Source organism: Pimephales promelas, chromosome 17 (genome assembly GCF_988280905.1).
Source record: "Pimephales promelas chromosome 17, fPimPro1.hap1.1, whole genome shotgun sequence".
NCBI classification, from domain to species: domain Eukaryota; kingdom Metazoa; phylum Chordata; class Actinopteri; order Cypriniformes; family Leuciscidae; genus Pimephales; species Pimephales promelas.
Genome location: NC_142785.1, coordinates 22,706,362 through 22,724,486, shown reverse-complemented (window position 1 = coordinate 22,724,486; position 18,125 = coordinate 22,706,362). Strand labels below are relative to the sequence as shown.

The window sequence follows — 18,125 nt, the reverse complement described above, 5'->3', positions numbered from 1 at the left end:
ATCCCTCTCACTATAGACAGACAGATAAACAGATGTATAGACAGACAGACAACAGATGATAGATAGATTCATTTCAATTCAACTTTATTCGCCATGTATACAAATACTAGGAATTTGATTTGGTCTTCTCCATGCAGGCAACACATAGTAAAACAGAAAGACAAGAAAACAAGGACAAAACCACAATGCAAGGATAAACAGAAACATTATGAGCAATAAGTTAATATAAATGAATGGAAATAGCATCGTGTTAAATAAAAACACAGTGCAATGTATACCAGGTTAAAGACAGACAGATAGATAGATAGATAGATAGATAGATAGATAGATAGATAGATAGATAGATAGATAGATAGATAGATAGATAGATAGATAGATAGATAGATAGATAGATAGATAGATAGATAGATAGATAGATAGATAGATAGATAGATAGATAGATAGATAGATAGATAGATAGATAGATAGATAGATAGATAGATAGATAGATAGATAGATAGATAGATAGATAGATAGATAGATCGATCTGGGTGAGGACCGCAGGAATAGTCTCGGGTTAAGAATTGTGGAAATTTATGATATCAATAACACACTGGTGAGGCACAGGCTGTAGGGACTAAGGAAGAGATGTATGTTCCAATTCAAGCACATGAATGCCTTGTCTAGGACAGGGGGCTGGGCTCTTTTCAATTAGAGCAGAACAATTCCAAGAGCCCACAGGCACACATGAAGCATGGAGACTTCATTTTCATGCAAAAATGTTACTTGTTATTATTGAGAAATTATTTGAAAATTCTAATTGTATTATAAAATAGACATTTGGAGGAAAGAATGTAAAGTAAGGCACTTTGAAGAGATCTGATGAACGGACAGTAAGGAGCTTATAGAAGAACTAATGAATGGGAAAGCAGTTCTTTGAAGCTACTGTAAGACAGAAATGCTGATCAATGATTTTTCAGCTCTGATTCAGTTTATGGAGTTTGTCCAATCAGAGTTTGCGGTTATCATAGAGAATGCGAACAACCAAGAGATATTCTGTCTCACAATTTTTGAATATGTGAATATGTGACCCACTCAAATGAAAAGGTTGCCACACTGTCCATAGTTGTGGATCAAATGTATAACTAGTGAATCAACAATCATTAAAAACTATATACTATTACAATAACACTTTATGCAGGTAAAGGGAGCTTCTTATTTGGTCAATACCTGCTGATCGACACCGACAGCATCCAGTCCATCGTACATTATGTCCACCCAACCGTCTTTGGAAGCCAGAACAAAAAGGGACATGAGAGCCTGAAGAAGGTGAAAGATGATTAAAAAAAGGTTAAAACAAATCACTGACTTCAATGACTCCATTTGACAAATTTGAAGTGGCATTACCAGTCGCTTCTAGGTACATTTAAAAGAGCATCTTGAGACAGAGCAAATGTTTGTGCAACCGTTGCCAGTTTAAATGCTTACCTGCCCAAGGTTATCAAAGTTGTACTTGTGTCGGACCCATTTGTATTGAGCCAGGATGCAATCTGACCTGTTGGTGATGTTTCTTGTATCCTCCCCCTGACACACAAAGAACTTTCCTTTGAAAAGCTGTGGAAACAAAATCAATTTTATCAGCACACAACCAACCTTCCTTTTCTCAGCGAACGATATTTAAAAAAAAAAAAACACAAAAAAACAACAAAAAAAAGGAAATAACTAAATAATTAATTTTTCTTTTAACAAAGATTAAGAGAGAGTATATTACAATTGTGTGTGTGTGTGTTTTTTTTTTTTTAAATGAGTACTGACATTAGAATATGCCAATGATGTCATAACTTTATGCCGTTACAATGTAGTACTTTTTTTTACCGACTTAACAGTCAAAGTTTACCCAAAATTGCTAGGCAATCTAATGAGTAATTTCAAAGAAACAGTTACAACCTTATACAATATGACTGTTCAGTGGAAACCAAGGACAAAATCAATGTTACACATGACAGATTGTACAGGCACAAAAGCACAGGCATCTTTTCCTGGAAGAGTAGAAGATAAATTGCACTGGTGTTCCCCTATGGTCTTATGTAAATTGTAGAAGTATGGAAAACAACATTTTAATCATAAATTATTCAGCTGTTTGTAGGAAGAGTATGTTGGTTTCAAATTTACAGAAATGACAGAAAATTATGTATTCGTTCAGTGCACCACCTCTTTCACTCTCACTAGAGTCTTAAAGGCAATCTTGTGGATTAAACACACAGAGCTGTCATATGCGTTACTTCATATATGATGTTTTTAGAAGGAATACTCCAATTAATCCCTAAAGTTAAGCTTTTACTTTAATAGTGTGATCCAAGCAAGCATGATATCCACTACATAACTGTGAGGTGAATTTGGTTTGATGTCAGCACCATATCGAGACAGTGGCGGCTTCAGTTCTCTCCAATGAAAAAGAGCAAAGGGACTTCACCCATCTTTTTTTGCAGTCTTTATTATTATTATTATTATTTATGATTCTCACCTGAACTCCCAAGATGCCAAAAATAATGAAGAAGGCACAGCAGATGACCACAATATTCCCGATTGGCTTGAGTGATGACATCAGTGTCTCGACGACCAGCTTCAGTCCTGGAGCTCGGCTGATCACTCTGAAAATTAAACAGGAGAACAGATGTTTAAACACAATATGAATTGATCCAAAGTGCTGTAGAGTATGCAATAGAAAATCTACACAGTAAAAGCAACTCTTACAACTCTCAAATGGGAAGCCAGTGGAGGAATGCTAGAATAGGGGAAATATGGTCCTTCATTTTGTCGCAAGCTGGATAAGCTTGAACTTGCAAGCGACTCATTGCGCAGCAAAAAATAATTTGTTATCCAATATAATATCCTTTATGCATTTCTATACAACATCAAAAGAAACAATGGTGAAGCAGCCTCACTGGAAGGTAAATCCAAGAATCGCCAGCATAGCCTTGATAAGAAATGTTGTATTTCTGAAAAATGTTGGTCAAAGGAAGCATGTAAAAGGAAATAAATAAAGGTCCTAAAAGGGATCCCTGGGGCACACCACATGAAAAAGTCCAATTCTCATGGTAAGATGCAAACCACTGTAGTGCAGTGTCCTTGATTCAAGACATTCAAGAACAAAATAATGTCCAACAATATCAAATGCCATGCTCAGATCCAACAAAACAAGAGACTGAATCCAGAACAAGCACAATATCATTTGTGATCTTCAACAGAGCTGACTCATTGCTATGTAAAGATCTAAAACCAGTCAGCACACTAATCTGGTTCTTAACTGGTTTTGCTTCAGGAGCCTGATTTTATATTTGGAAATTTAATTACAATAATTATAATATATAAATATAATAATAATTATGTAATTATTTAATGACAATTAAATAATATCCTGTTATATATTTATATAATTTACATTTACTTACTTACATAACATTATGATTAATAATAAATAACAATATATTACCAGCAAACATTTCATGTCCTAGCCATTATGTTAAGCAACCGCGACACACTATACGGTAGGGAAAACTTCTGTGCTGCAAAGAAAATAGACAATTTTAATTAAACCCCTGGAATAAAGCTGAAGCCTAATTATTAATGGCATGGCATCCGGCACACAACTGCACCTGTCAACTACTGCGGAGGGTAGCATTCACAGTGACACAAAGACACCTGCTCACAAAGGCACACACAATATATGTAATACAAAATTCACAGCTGTAAGAGGAATTCAACCGCTTTAACCGAGTTGTTGTGGGGGAGAACAACTAAAAGGGGACAGAAAGTATGGTTTATAATATGCCATCTTGAAAAAATTGCACAATGCAATACACTCAAACAGTCAAATATGTCCCTCTGACACATGTTTACAATTAAAAAGTAGTGCAAATTAGTTTGTCTGTGAAAACAGCCCATTAAATGTACAATTATTCTCTAACAAAGCTATAAAAGGCGACCGGTTTTAATCCGTGGCCTTGTTTTTGTTGCACTGATGTTAATGGGACACAATGAGGACCTAAAGCAGCAGCTCGGGATTCTGATGCATTGCTGAAACATTGTATATTGCAAGATGTTTGTGATACTTCACAAACAAGGAGTGAAGAATAAAAGGCACATTAGTTCTCATCTGGTGGCAGTGATTTTTGTCTCCTCGCCACAGTACTGAGCTAAAGCAGCAAAAACCGGATTTGATCCATAGCTTTGATCTTCTTAAGAAGTGTGCTGTGATTGTATCAGTGTCTGAGGATGAAGAAAAGGCCATGTTTAAAGAGACCAATCAGGTTTAGTCAAAGTAACTGGTTGAGAGAGAAATGCATCTGCCAAAGGGAATGCAGATAACATGCTGCTCTGTCTTTTTGTTTGCCTGAATATCTGCGTGCATCTCTCACAAGCTCAAGCGTATTTATCAAAGCTCACTTCGGGGATTTCAGGTAACATCGTAAAATCAATTATGGAAATGTCAAACGATGAGAAGGATCAATATGTCTAGACCCACATTCCCACACTCATCTCTGAGTGAATTTGAGAGGGACAATCCAGTGAAAATGCCTTGTACACAGTGTACTCACCATTGTTAACTAAAACTGTTGCGAGAATTTAAATAAAGCTAAAATTATATTAAATCAATATGAATACTAGATTTAAAAAAAAAAAAATCTACTGAGAAATAAAAGTTTTGACTTTGCAACTAAATAATTTGAAGTAAAAATAAATACTAAATGAAAACGGAAAAAAAATAACAGCTAATTCAAAATAATAATACATTCTATAATAGTACTGTATATAAATAATAACTGGTGCTCACACAATTAAATTTCAACCCCTCACCAATAGAGGGCGATAGTGCGTGAGGTGTTTTGCCACTAATGTTTTTCAATACAGAACACAGTGGAGTCATGTGCTCATGGATTTTTAATAAAGATGTGTAAATAGGCTATGTGATTTTGAGCAATTTTGTGTATATTTATATACAGTATTAAAAAAAGAGCACAGTAAAAGTTTATAAAGAAAGCAGTGAAGCATGGCACCTTTCATACCATGGTACTTAATGATTACCGAGCCCGTTCTGGAGCACCATAGTATGATAATCATATGGTACTTAAAAAAATACAATAGTCTTGTAAATGTAATGGTATTTTGGGGTGATAAGGGTTAGTTTTATAATGTGATGCTGTGACTTTTCTAGTTTCCGGAAACGAGTGTCAGAAAAATTGAGTTTCTCATATGCATTGCTCTGATTGGTTCTTTTTGTTCTGAAAGGTTTTATTAAATAAATAAATTGCAAGGGAACAATAAGTAGAGCTTCTAAAAGAGCTTCTTATTCCCAGAACACAGAGACACATTTTCATCCTGGCTGTAATTAAAGGATGCTGCTGTTAGGCTGGGAACCGTCAGTTTGGGGGATTCAAGCTGTGTGATAATACACACACACACACACACACACACACATACAATCTGAGGACACCCGTCAAAGGACAAAAACTGGGTTTAAAAAAAAAATCTCAACTGCGAATAAAGAAAACAGGGAGTAAAACCAACAGCATAAAACCAAATGTAAAACAAAAATTCTCATTATTAACTCTCTTGTCTTTACAAGCCTGTATGACCACAAAAGGAGGTAATGAAGGGATAGTTCACCCAATCAGTCAGTCATTATTTATTCGCCCTGCATGGTGTTGTTGTTCTAATGCACCAGACAGAGTAAGAAGTTAATGACTGAATCTGTTCCCAAGCACACTCACATAATCCAGGAAAATTATGACTTCACAATTACACAAGCTATTATCTAAAAACAATAAGGCATAAAGGACATCTGCAGTGATGATATGTAAATTAAATTAATCAGCTCCAGATGAGACCCAAAAGAGCCAATCTGTCCTTATTGTCTTTTCGTGCAATTTTTCGTCCGTGTAATTACAGCAAATAGACAATGCAGAAAAACTAACTTGTTTCAAGTCAGGCATGGTTAGATGAGCTTAACAAATGCCTTAGAGTGGACAGGCCCTATGAAAGAAACTGGACTGCAATTAGCGTGAGAATTAATGAGCACAAGCAATAACAAAAGCGGTACTTTACTGTATGTCGAATTATTTGCATTCAATAAGGTCAAGCAGGAGCTTCTAGGGAGACTGAACAAAGTGATATCCGTAAATAGATCCTGGCGTCAGGTGTTTAAGGAAGGGTCTATTCCTCTGGGGCACATGCAGACAGTGGAGGATGGATGGTTCTTTATGCGCTTTTGAGATTAATTTAGATCCGCAAGGGTGATGTGCGATGCAACATACAGTGGAGAGGTTTAACCTGGGGGTCATTGGAGTTGATGAATTTACAGAGTGTGCACATCACCCCTTAACACATCGCATAAATCATCCTGTCTAAAGATTGAAACACACACGCACGTCTCCGTAATAATGCCATTGATAATTGATCTGGAGAACGTGGACATTAACATACAAAACACAGATGTCCACATGAATTAATGGGCATTTCAACAAAGAGAATTTTACTCTCATGTCACACTTGTTTAGGAAAAAAAAAAAGCTAAAAAGCTATAATAAATGAATAAATAAATATAAAGTAATATTTTTTTTTCAAGAAATTGATATTTCTATTAAGCAAATATTTATGAAATTGGTCAAAGATGACAGTTAGGCATTAATGTGTGTTTTTTTTTTAACTATTTCAAATAAATTCTGTTATTTTAAACTCTATTCATCAAAGATTTCTGAAAAAAAAATATATATTTCCACAAAAATATTAAGCAGCACAACAAGAAGAAACATTGATTTAGCACCAAATCAACATATTAAAATGATTTCTGAAAGATCATGATATATTTTAAAATTTCATTCTAATTAAAATGAATAATAATGTAATAATATTTCACAATATTACTTTTTATTGATAGCATAAGATGTCTTTTCTTTTTTTTTAAATCTTACTGACCCCAAACTTTTAAACAGTCGTATATTAAAATTGCATATGACTGATAAAATATATTTATATATTCATTTTTGTTTTAAATATCTATTTAAATTTGATTTAAAGATTAAAAATATATCCCTTTACAACTGTGGTAACGTTCACTTTCATTGTATAGAAAACAGCAGATTGGACAACCAGCTAAAAGACAGTCATACCGGTTTTGAAAGATATTGGAGTAGCAAAATTTTAAATTCATGGGTGAACTGTCCCTTTAAGCTCACTGGTCTAGATATACATGTGGTCTGGATTACCCACCCCTCCCAGCATTGACTTTTGCAGAAGTAGCTGGGCCCACGCTGTGGAGACTTTTTACAGCTGTCTTTGTCTTTCTTTTGATTTGAACTTGGACTTCACAATGAGGTGCATTAATATCAAGTCTGTCTAGGGAAGGATCAAGAAGTTAAACTTTCAAAAGGTGTTCGGCGGTGCAGAGGCAGTTGCACACATAGTAAATTTCTCTGAAGCAGAGCGTTCTGGCAGTGGAGGAAACTCTGTGTGAGAATCTTTAAAATGTTCAAGCAGAGGAGCTCGAGGTGAAAACACAGACCGCTTCATGTTTAATTTACAGAGCTTTTTTTTTTTTTTTCCTATCCGGGTGCTCTACATTCTCTGACAGTCAAACGAAGCAACAGTCAGTAGTTATAAAGGGACCTTAACACACATACTGTTTAAAGGTTAATTCACCTTATGTAATATGCGACTAGAGGATTCAATACTTCATTGGAATCAAAAAAGGAATTCAAGTTTTGATCCATATACTATTAATTTTCTATTAGGGCATGCTTGGATCTCTATGCACTATTCAGTAGCAGTGGAGTAATAGTGAAGCTCAGGGGTTGTGACATAAATCATTCATTAGCTGTTTTAGAAAACTAGTGAAGAATGCGGTAAAAGTTTTTTCTGGGAGACATATTTGTCATTCTCATCAAAATACCTCAACATCATTTGGCACAGTATGGTTCAGCAAACTATTATGCTTCATCAGCACACATTAAAATGCAAATAAATACATTAAAAAAAATATGATTTTCGTGTCAGAGGATTTTTTTCCAGACAAAAAATACATAAATCTCTCGTCTCAGGGGCATATGAGGGTGGAAAGCAATTCTAAAATACTAATATTCGAAAATACTACAGGTTACTAATACAAAGCTTAATACTAAATCCTGAAGTATCCATTTAATAGAACAGTAAAACATTTCAATAATATTTCCTTTTCAGAAATGTTTTTAAATTAATGTAATTACAGTATTTTATCCTCAACTTTTTTTCCCCTTTCTTTTCTACTCTGCAGGTGAAAGAAGTTAATAATTCACATGTATAAAATATAAAAATGATTATGATTCATATACAGGTGGCATCAAAAATAAGAAGCGAATAAAATCATTCTTTTGTTGCTGTTGATTTGACCTATTTAATATTTTAAAGGGTAACACTATTTTATTTTGGATTTTGGATTTATTATAGTAACGTGAAACATTACTACATGTTCTTACTTATTATACACTGTAAAAAAATATTGTTGTTTAACTTAAAAAAGTAAGTGACCGGGTTGCCTTAAAATTTTAAGTTCATTAAACTGGAAAAAGTGAGTTAATACAATGAAGTAGATTAAGTTAACCATCAAAAACTCAAAATGATATGTTATCTGAACTAAATAAATTATTTAAGTTGATTTGACAAAAGAAAAAAATGTTGTGATAACTACACTGTAAAAAAATATTGTTGGTTTAACTTAAAAAAGTAAGTAACCTGGGTTGCCTTAAAATTTTAAGTTAATTGAACTGGAAAAAGTGAGTTAATACAATGAAGGAGATTCATTTAATCATCAGAAACTCAAAATAATAAGTTATCTCAACTAAATAAATTATTATAAAGTTGATTTGACAAAAGAAAATATGTTGTGATAACAAATCTTGAAAATATGCATAATTATAAGAAACTAACCCTAAACCAAACCCTAACCATAACTCAATAGTAAGAACATGTAGTTAATTAATATTACTCAGTACGTAATGTAACCACGTCACCCTTAAAAATAAAGTGTAACCTTTTAAAGTCCCTTGTATCTGACTGAGAAACATGACTGAAAAACAAATCCAAACGTTCTTTTTGTCTTTCCAGTTTCCTTTTTTCCTTTTTAAAAATGTTGTTGACAGTGCATTTGTTTACTATAACGTTGTACCAACATAGCTTAAAACACAATTACTGGAAACCGATGTATTTTTAATACAAGTCTCTTGGTAGTATAAGGACTATAGCGGAAGTTGACCCCGAACTTGAAAAGAGAGAAGAGAGCGACTGGGAGTGATAGACCAGTGTAAGCATTTTGTGGGCAAATTGGGCAGGAAAGCTGAATATTTGATTTCGATTTTCTGCTTGAATATGTCATAAATATTTAAAAGTAGGGAAGGCCTCTAGAAGTTCCCTCTGCAGGAGTAAAAGTGCAAGGCGCACACACATATGCACACAAATACACATAAATATGCATAAACACAAACACAGCTACATACTGCATCAATTAGAAGCTAATTGATGCTTCTACCGTAAGTGAGGAAGAGGCTAATTGTGGAACTTCGGGCTTTACATTAATTATGCTTCCTGTAAGAAAGTGGATGCTGATTTTAAGATGTGCAAATCTAGCATTTTGACCCATACATAAAAGTGTTTATGTTGCCTCCAGCAAGGCAACTTTGATGTAACTGTTGTAACTGTTATTTAGCATAATGACTAAATGCAACAACAATGAATGGATGTTGTAATCAGCGTACCTGAGCGGCCGCAGGGTTCTCAGTAAACGTAGCACCCGCAGCATGCCCAGGATCTTAGTGCCGCTGTTGAAGATCAGGGATACCAGGATGTCAATCACAGAGATCATCACCAGCATGCCATCCAGAACGTTCCAGCTGCTCTTCAGGTAGGCCTTCTCCCCAAAACACCAACCCAAAGCAACCACCTTCACAACACCAACAAACAGACATGATTTAAAACACAAACGTTAAATAAAATTTCAATTAAAGTCAATCTGTGTAAAAAAAAAAAAAAAAAAAAAACAGTTTATTTCCCAAACGAGGCATTTGACAGGTTTATCTGTTTGACCGACCAATGGAAGACGGATAAATTATATCATTATAGTCCTAATTTTTCCTATTTTTCATACATACATATATTGATCAAGTATTTATTTAGAAAAATAAATAAATACAATTAAATCTAGGGTGTGTATATGCACATATTTACGAACACACACGCACATATTTTTATATGTATATAATGCTAAATAAATTTATCAACTTTAAGGACAGGCAATACTTTATATCTGTAAAACCATATATAATAATAATAATAATTCATCACATTTATATAGCGCCTTTCTGGACACTCAAAGCGCTTCACATAGAGGGGGGAATCTCCTCAACCACCACCATATATCAATCACAATTATGAACTTTGTTTACAGTTTCAGCCCGTTCTTATCCCAAGGCGTCATATAGTGACGCTTTTGACAATACGTATACATCCAACGCACATGGCACCCTTTAGCGTCAATATAAGACGCAGATATATATGGGCCAGAAGGCGCCTCCTAGTGGTCTAACCCTGACCCTACCCCCAGACCTAAAACTACCCATAACCGAAGCGTGTTATATTGATGCTAAAGGGTGCCGCGTGCGTTGGATGTATAAGCATTGTCAAAAGAGTCACTACATGAAGCCCTATGGGAATGCGTTGGTAGTTTCATAACAACTTAATCTTGCAGATGTTAAAAAGTATACAATTTGGTAAAAATATACACCCTTCTTTCAAAATCTGTGTCAGAAAGTGTTAGAAACTAACAAAAATAATATGCACATGATTAGAAATGTGAGAGCCGATGTGTTTAAAATCTGGATTTGGGAAGAAACACACTTATTCCCCTCAGTTCTTTTTTAGTTCTTTCACACTATTGTGGCATTTCTGAGAACATATCAGGTTAGACTGGCATACAGCTGGCATATAAAAGGGGCTCAGAGGGGAGGAGAAAAGCTGAGATAAACAAACCAGGAGTGAAAATCATCTGACTAAAAAGTGCTAAGCATGAATGCGCAGCTCCTAATGATGTTGCTGGTGAATGTATCAAACCACAATGTGATCAGACCTCAAAGTGAACAAAGGCATGTCAGGCAACAAAAGCCAGGAGTTTCAACAGCCCTGTCATCTTTATCCGACCCGGAAAGTTTTTGTCAGTCGCCGTTAATTAACCTCCAGTGAGTACGATTATTCTCTGCCATGATTTTCATTTGAAATCTCTTGGGTGGGTGTGACCTGGCATAAAGCAGGGACCCAGAATAGAAACCCTAGACCTTTGTGACTGACACCTATGAACTTTTCTGTCTTCTCCAGAGAGGCCTCAACATGTTCTTCCATTTCAACGATAGTCATTTGAATATCTGGCAGACAACCCCCACCCCTCCCCCCACCTTTGTATTAACTTGTGTGGTGAAGAGTGGAAAATAGAGGGCAGGCTTTATAGACTTTTCATGTCAGTGTGCTCTTTTTAGGACCTTTATAAGGCAGCATTTGTTGAAATGTTTGATTCAGCTGACTGGAAGCAGTTGAACATGTGGAATTTTAATATTTTGCTGCCGTAGTCTTTGTTTAGACTTTGTAATTGTCAAAGGGAAGCAGTGACTTAAAGGTATAGTTCACACAAAACATATTGTCATTTTTTTCACCCTCGTGTTGTTCCAAACCTGTATGAATTTCTGTCTTCTGCGAAACAACAAGGAGAAGCCAGTCGTTTTTATTTTTTTTGTGCAGCAATGAATGGCAACTGAAGATTTCAAGCACCATAGAAGTATGACTTCTGAACTAATCCAGGTCTTCTGAAGCCATACAATGACTTTGTGTGAGGAACAGACTGAAATTGAAGTTGTATTCACTGATAATCTTTCCGTGAGCTATTAACTTTTGCAAGTGTACCGCTTCTATTTCTGTTTCCAAAAAATACTGTTCTTTCTATTTGTTATATTCATAAAAGAATAAATATATGTGCATAAATGTGCCGACAATAGCATTTTTGAAAATGAAACATCAAACATTTTATTTTAATGATTACACACACACACACACCATGTTATGATATACCGGTATATATACACATATAATATATAAATACTGATTTGTATTTACTGATTTCAGAAAGATTTGTTTATGGATCAGATCTTATTTCTGTCATAAATGTGTCAAGGAGAGCTAGGACTGATTTAAATATTTTCTGTGTATAAAAAACGTAACACCTTTACGATACTTTTGCGTGTTTTTTGAAACTCATTCATTCTTACTGAACAGGAAAAAAGTGGCAATCACAGCTTTAAAAACTCCTTTTAATTGGAATTACGAAAGTTTGCAACAATGAAGGTGAGAAAATAATGACAGAAGTTTCATATTTGGCTGAACTGTCTTTTTAAAGTTCAGTAAAAGTGCTGCAAGCCTGGTTATCTGAAAAGCCAGTGAGTGACCTGACATGTTTTTACCAGACTCCATTAGCCCTGCTGATCTAAGAGAGATCGGCACTATAAAAGCCACAGGGAACTGAAGTTAGTCTGCTTTAGGCTGGTATTCTGGCCCAGGCGGTGTGTTAGTTCACCCTCTGTCAAAGAATACGCCACACAGAGACAAATGCCAACCCTGTCACCTACCTTTATTGTCATTTCGGTCACAAAGATGGCAGTAAATATGTAGTTGGACAACGTCAGGAAGATGCGTTCCTGCAGAGAGAACCAGACAAGCAGGGAAAGTGACGGGTGAGTCAGTGCTGGATCAGAGTAGATTCATATGTGTGTGTGTGTGTGTGTGGCAAAACACATTAGAAGTGTCTCCTGTGAAGGCATCTATTGGACTAAGACTCTGCCCACGCTTTACTCCACGGGCATTAACATCACATACTCTCACGCAAACAGCATGCAATAAATTTCATCCAGCATCCTTGCTGGATACTACTAGACACAGTGGGTAACAAATGGATAAGTAACAGCTTTATGACTGTAACTATCTCTCTCAAGTCCAAATCAATCAATCAAATCTAAAAAAAAAATAAAAAAAACATTATCAAAGACATAAAAGAAAATGACGATAAAATTAATTCTTAAAGGGGTCATATTATATATATATATATATATATATATATATTTTTATTTTTTTTTCCTGGGGCCCATTTATAATGTTAGCCAAGTCTCTTGTGTCAAAACACATCTTATTTGTCTTTTTCTTTTTTTTTTAACCTTTATTTTACCAGGAAAGAAGCACATTGAGATTAAAAATCTCTTTTACAAGATTGTCCTGGCCAAAACTGAGGTGACTATTTAGGTCTTATGACTATTTACTATCACCTGATGCCAAAATTGAGGGAAAAATAAGTTTTTAGTTGAATACCGATTCCAAATTGCATGACAAAAACTGTAGCTAGTCATGTCATCCGTTACATCACACATTTATTGGACTCAATTATTATATCGCATCATGTCAGGATTTCCCAGATTGGGGTTCATGATGGAACTGCAAATGATTTTGATTTGATGTTTGTTTTCATTTGCATCTGAAGTAAACAGAGACGTGAGATTAGGTCCACAAACATAAAACTAAATGACACCACAAAAACAAAAATCTACTGCTGCCCCTGCTCTCTATCTGTGCCACACAGCCGTCTCACGCAGCAGGTGCTGTCCTCTCCAGCGCTCTGCTCTGACCTGAGCCAGGACTGTTTGCTTCTCTTTCTATAGCAGACAGTAACACTGTCAGACACCATCATCATGCTCTCATATGTCTCAATCAAAAGACTATGACCCCCCGAGAAACATCGTCACCATCGTCACAGGTGAATTAACATTCTGATACAGAAAGAGCCATGTGCTAATAAGGAGTGAAATAGTTCCCTTAAACAAATCAGTGTATAATTGTTCATCTAATGTTTAACAACTCCTCTGAAAATATAAAATGTCAATTTATGGTAATTTTATGTATTTCAGAGTCACCAGATGGAACTGTTCAAAACTTTGCGGTCAGTAAGATTTTTTGAAAGAAATTAATGTTTTGTCAAGCGCTGTCATGACGACACCACAGACGTTTTTTTTTTTTGTTTGTTTGTTTGTTTTTTTTCTGAATGGGAGCGGCTGATGCTCATAATTCATATTAAAGGTATCGACTCATTTTTTAATTACATAACTCCTAACACAAATTAAGATATAACTGTCACTATACATTTCTCAGAATACAATAGTGGACAAAATACTGAAACTTGAATCTTATATCTTTTTAATAATGTACAGTTTGTCAAGATAATAATATTAAATTTGATAGTTACTTACTATAAAAAATAAAATAAATAAATAAATAAAATAAAAAAACACGCTTCAGTGCGCCAGGGCTCTGGCAACGGTTAAGAGGTTAAGGGTTCCATAAAAATGTACTATATCCAATACAATTTTACAATATTACTGTTTTACTGTTTGTTTGTTTTTTGATCAAATAAATGCAGCTTTGGCTGGCACAAAAACAAAACAAAAAAAAAACATACAAAATCATACCGACCCCAAAAAGGTAGAAAATGTAATGACTCGAGTAAAACAGATTATCTGAAAAAAGAAATACTGTACACGGACTTAGAATATCGGTTATCTGTATTCGCCTCGAAATTATCCAATCAAGCAGTATAACAATGAACAAAACCAAACCGAACTGAAACTGACCACTGAAGTACAATACAAATTAAATGGTCAGCAATTTAAACCTTTCCACCTTCTAGTGTTTAAACAACCCGGTCTCATCCCAAATCGTCATATAACTGACGTTTTGGGACGTCTTTTGACCATACGTCAATATTCGCCTTTTTAGGGCCCCCTTAAACGTCGGTAGATGAGGTTATGGGATCCTAACTCTACCCCATACCTAAACTTAACCCTAAACCTAACCCGTCACCTAACTGACGTTAAAGGTAAAGCGTCAGTTGTATGACGGCCCGGGATCGCCATCTACCGACGTTTAAGGGGGCCCTAAAAAGGCGGATATTGACGTATGGTCAAAATACGTCCCAAAACGTCAGTTATATGACGATTTGGGATGAGACTGTGTTAGTTTAAACCTGCCCTGGTCCCATTGCACCTCTTTATGCCTTTACCTTCCTCTCTAAACTTCACCGTACTAAACCATAAAGACAAAGAGAACATACATTAAACAAATAAAATGCCGTTTACATTATGGGTGACAGAAAAGATTAATATCCACTGTGCATGCAACATGATCTGCCTCTGTCAGGCATGCATGGATTGTGAAAGCCTAATGGAAAACAAACACAAAGGCTATTAGTTTGGTCTCAGTTAGGAGCCAGTTAACTGAAGGTTTGCTAATATCCCACCATGGCCCCTTTGAGAGAGGCATTTGTAATTGCTCAATTACAGAATCTATAGCTTGACTGATTGTTTGGGCTCTTTATAGAAAAGTAGCAGCAGAATGAGAATCCCTATTCAAATCAGCCCTCGGCTCAGCCAAGTCAACAGGTATTGAGGATTCCTACCCTATCTCACGACCAATTCGTACGAATTCGTACGAGTGATTAAAAAGTGGCTAATTCGTACTAATTCGTACGACCTCACTCGTGCGAATTCATACGATTTGTCTAAACCCACGTGACGGTTATGTTTAGGGGCGGGGTCAGGGGTAGGTCATTCGTACGAATTCATACGAATTGGCCAATTCGTAAAATATGTACGATTTAGCAAAAATCGTACTAATTTGTACGACTGAGGTCGTATGAATTGTTACGAATTAGCCACCTCGTAAAATTCGTACGAATTCCCGTGAGATCGGGTTGAGGATTCTTTCAACCGTGCAAATAATCCTTGGTCTTTAAACAGCCATAAACAGCTTTTTGCAAAGGATTCTGGGTGCTTAAGGAAGAGAAGCTACACTTTAAACAAGTGGTGTGGAAGCAAAATAAGCAGCGAAGATCTTCACAGCAGAATGCTGAGAACATGCTCTCTCTGGATTATTTATCCTTCTCCTACTGTGTCTGAGTAGCAGGGCCCAAGGGCCATCTTTCCCATGACCCCCCACTAACGCATGTTTTTCAGTGGGTCATGGCACCATGTTCTAAAACTTATGTTCGCTCTGAGAAAGCCTCCCGCTGACATCATCACTGCAGTTTGTATTGTTTCTGAAAACAGAATGACGTCTTTGCCATTCCATTCTGCTCTGAGGCTTGTTTTCATTCATTGTGGAGTGAACCGTGTGTGTATGTGCAACATTCATGAATGAGGAAGAGCGTGTCTGAGAAGCAGAGTGTTTGCTCTCTGAAGGAGAAGGGTCAGACAACCCATGTCCTTCACTCTCATTCTTTTAAAGGTTACTGAATGTCTGAGGTAGCACACATTAAAAAAAAAGAAAAAAAAAAGTAATTTCTAGCTTGGCAGAGAAAACCGAATGAAAAAAAATGATGTACAAAGGTCAGTTATTATGATAATATGAAGTTTCTTGGGGAAACGCATACATTTTTGAGAGCACAAAAGCATTGAAATATAATTTTTCCTCCAATCTCATGTTTCCCCCATCACCATGTCTCCGTACTAAAGTCCATTTGGGTTAAAATAGCTTAAAAATGTGTTTTACTTAAATAAAGAATAAATCAATAAACATCCAACTAAATTAATACAATATATGGTAAAATTTTACATTCCATATGTTAACAACATTAGTTAACATGGTGCTTTTTGGACTAATTTATGTCTTGCTAGCTCCTCTTTTTGCTGCCTTTTGACCTTATTTCTAAAATAAAAATGTGAAATGAGGTGGTCTGGCCATTCTTATTTGTGTTGTATATTTAGATTGGGGAGGGAAAATGGTGATGAATAAGTTAATACAAATTTATAAATTGATTTTAAAATACATTAGGTTTATTTATAAAAAAATATTTAAATGTGATGCATTTTAAGTAAATTGGGTTTACTACATAATAATATATAAGCCTGTTTCTTATTTGTTGTAAATAAATTGGATTTATTGAAAATTTTACATAAATCTAATTCTTACTTGTTTCATTTATATATGACTTATAAATATGTATCACATTAAGTTTATTAATAGGTTTACATTAAAAATACGTAATCCAAATGGATGAAAAATTTATATGCAATCAAATTACATAAATCTTATTTCTTAGGCCTAAATATTTTTTTTGAGTGCATGAACTAACTAAAAACACTCATTTCTTTATGTTAATTTCAACATTTATCAATTTTTTAAAAACAAAGGTTGTTTTATGTTAATGTTATTTAATGGTTTAATGAACAAAGTTTTATTTTTATTAACTAACGTTAAGACAAATTAATAAATACTGTAACACATGTGTTTCTTTTTGTTAAATTATTAAATTAATTAGTTAATGCATTAACTAATGTGACCTTACTGAAGTATAACCATATTAACAATAAATCTCTTTTGAGTCCTTTTAATTGGCCAAATCATTCACCAATGATCAAAATGATTCATTATAGAATTAGTGTGAAGAGAGAGAGAGAGAGAGAGAGAGAGAGAGAAAGAAAAAACTCTGCTAAAACTCCCCTTGTTTTTTTCATCATTCTTTTCGCATTACTTTGGGTACTGAAAAGACATGCTCATGCTTGGTCTTCAGAGGGGACTCAGGTGGGGAATCTGATGGGATTTGTTCATACCCAAATGAAAAAATGTCTCCATATGAAATATTGATGACACACATCTGAGCTCAGTGAGGTACCTATAACTATAGATCAAGTCTGTCATGGAGATGAGATGGTTTGCATAAGCTCAACACTGGTTTTCTATTACAAAGTTACACAATTCTGACAGTTGGAGAGAACTGACTTTACCTGGTCCAGAGATTCTGAAATTACTCATAAATGTCATTTCACACGGTGAGTTCATATTAAAATGCGAACATTCTCTAGTAAACATTTTACAGGTCATTGCCAGAAAACATTTAGAAATGTTATCTAGATTCACAAATGACATGCCATGCAAAGCAGCAACATCTATTGTTATTTGTTTTTTTTTTTGTTTTTTTTTAAATTTCAGTTTATTTTGGTTATAACAATTTATAATTTAGGTCTTGTTTTTCTTTTCAA

At 35.0% G+C, this 18,125-nt stretch overlaps 1 protein-coding gene across 3 annotated transcripts in view; it reads right to left on the bottom strand.

The window, feature by feature from the left end:
• cacna1g (calcium voltage-gated channel subunit alpha1 G) overlaps window positions 1–18,125 on the bottom strand; it is a 133,636-nt gene that overhangs the window by 58,345 nt on the left and 57,166 nt on the right. For all 3 annotated transcript variants that reach the window (XM_039664878.2, XM_039664882.2, XM_039664883.2), the window contains 5 exons: window positions 12,675–12,743; window positions 9,765–9,949; window positions 2,504–2,630; window positions 1,468–1,593; window positions 1,210–1,299 (listed from right to left, as the gene is read on the bottom strand). In XM_039664878.2, coding sequence (XP_039520812.2) covers window positions 1,210–1,299; window positions 1,468–1,593; window positions 2,504–2,630; window positions 9,765–9,949; window positions 12,675–12,743 — 597 coding nt within the window. The remainder of the gene's footprint in view (window positions 1–1,209; window positions 1,300–1,467; window positions 1,594–2,503; window positions 2,631–9,764; window positions 9,950–12,674; window positions 12,744–18,125) is intronic.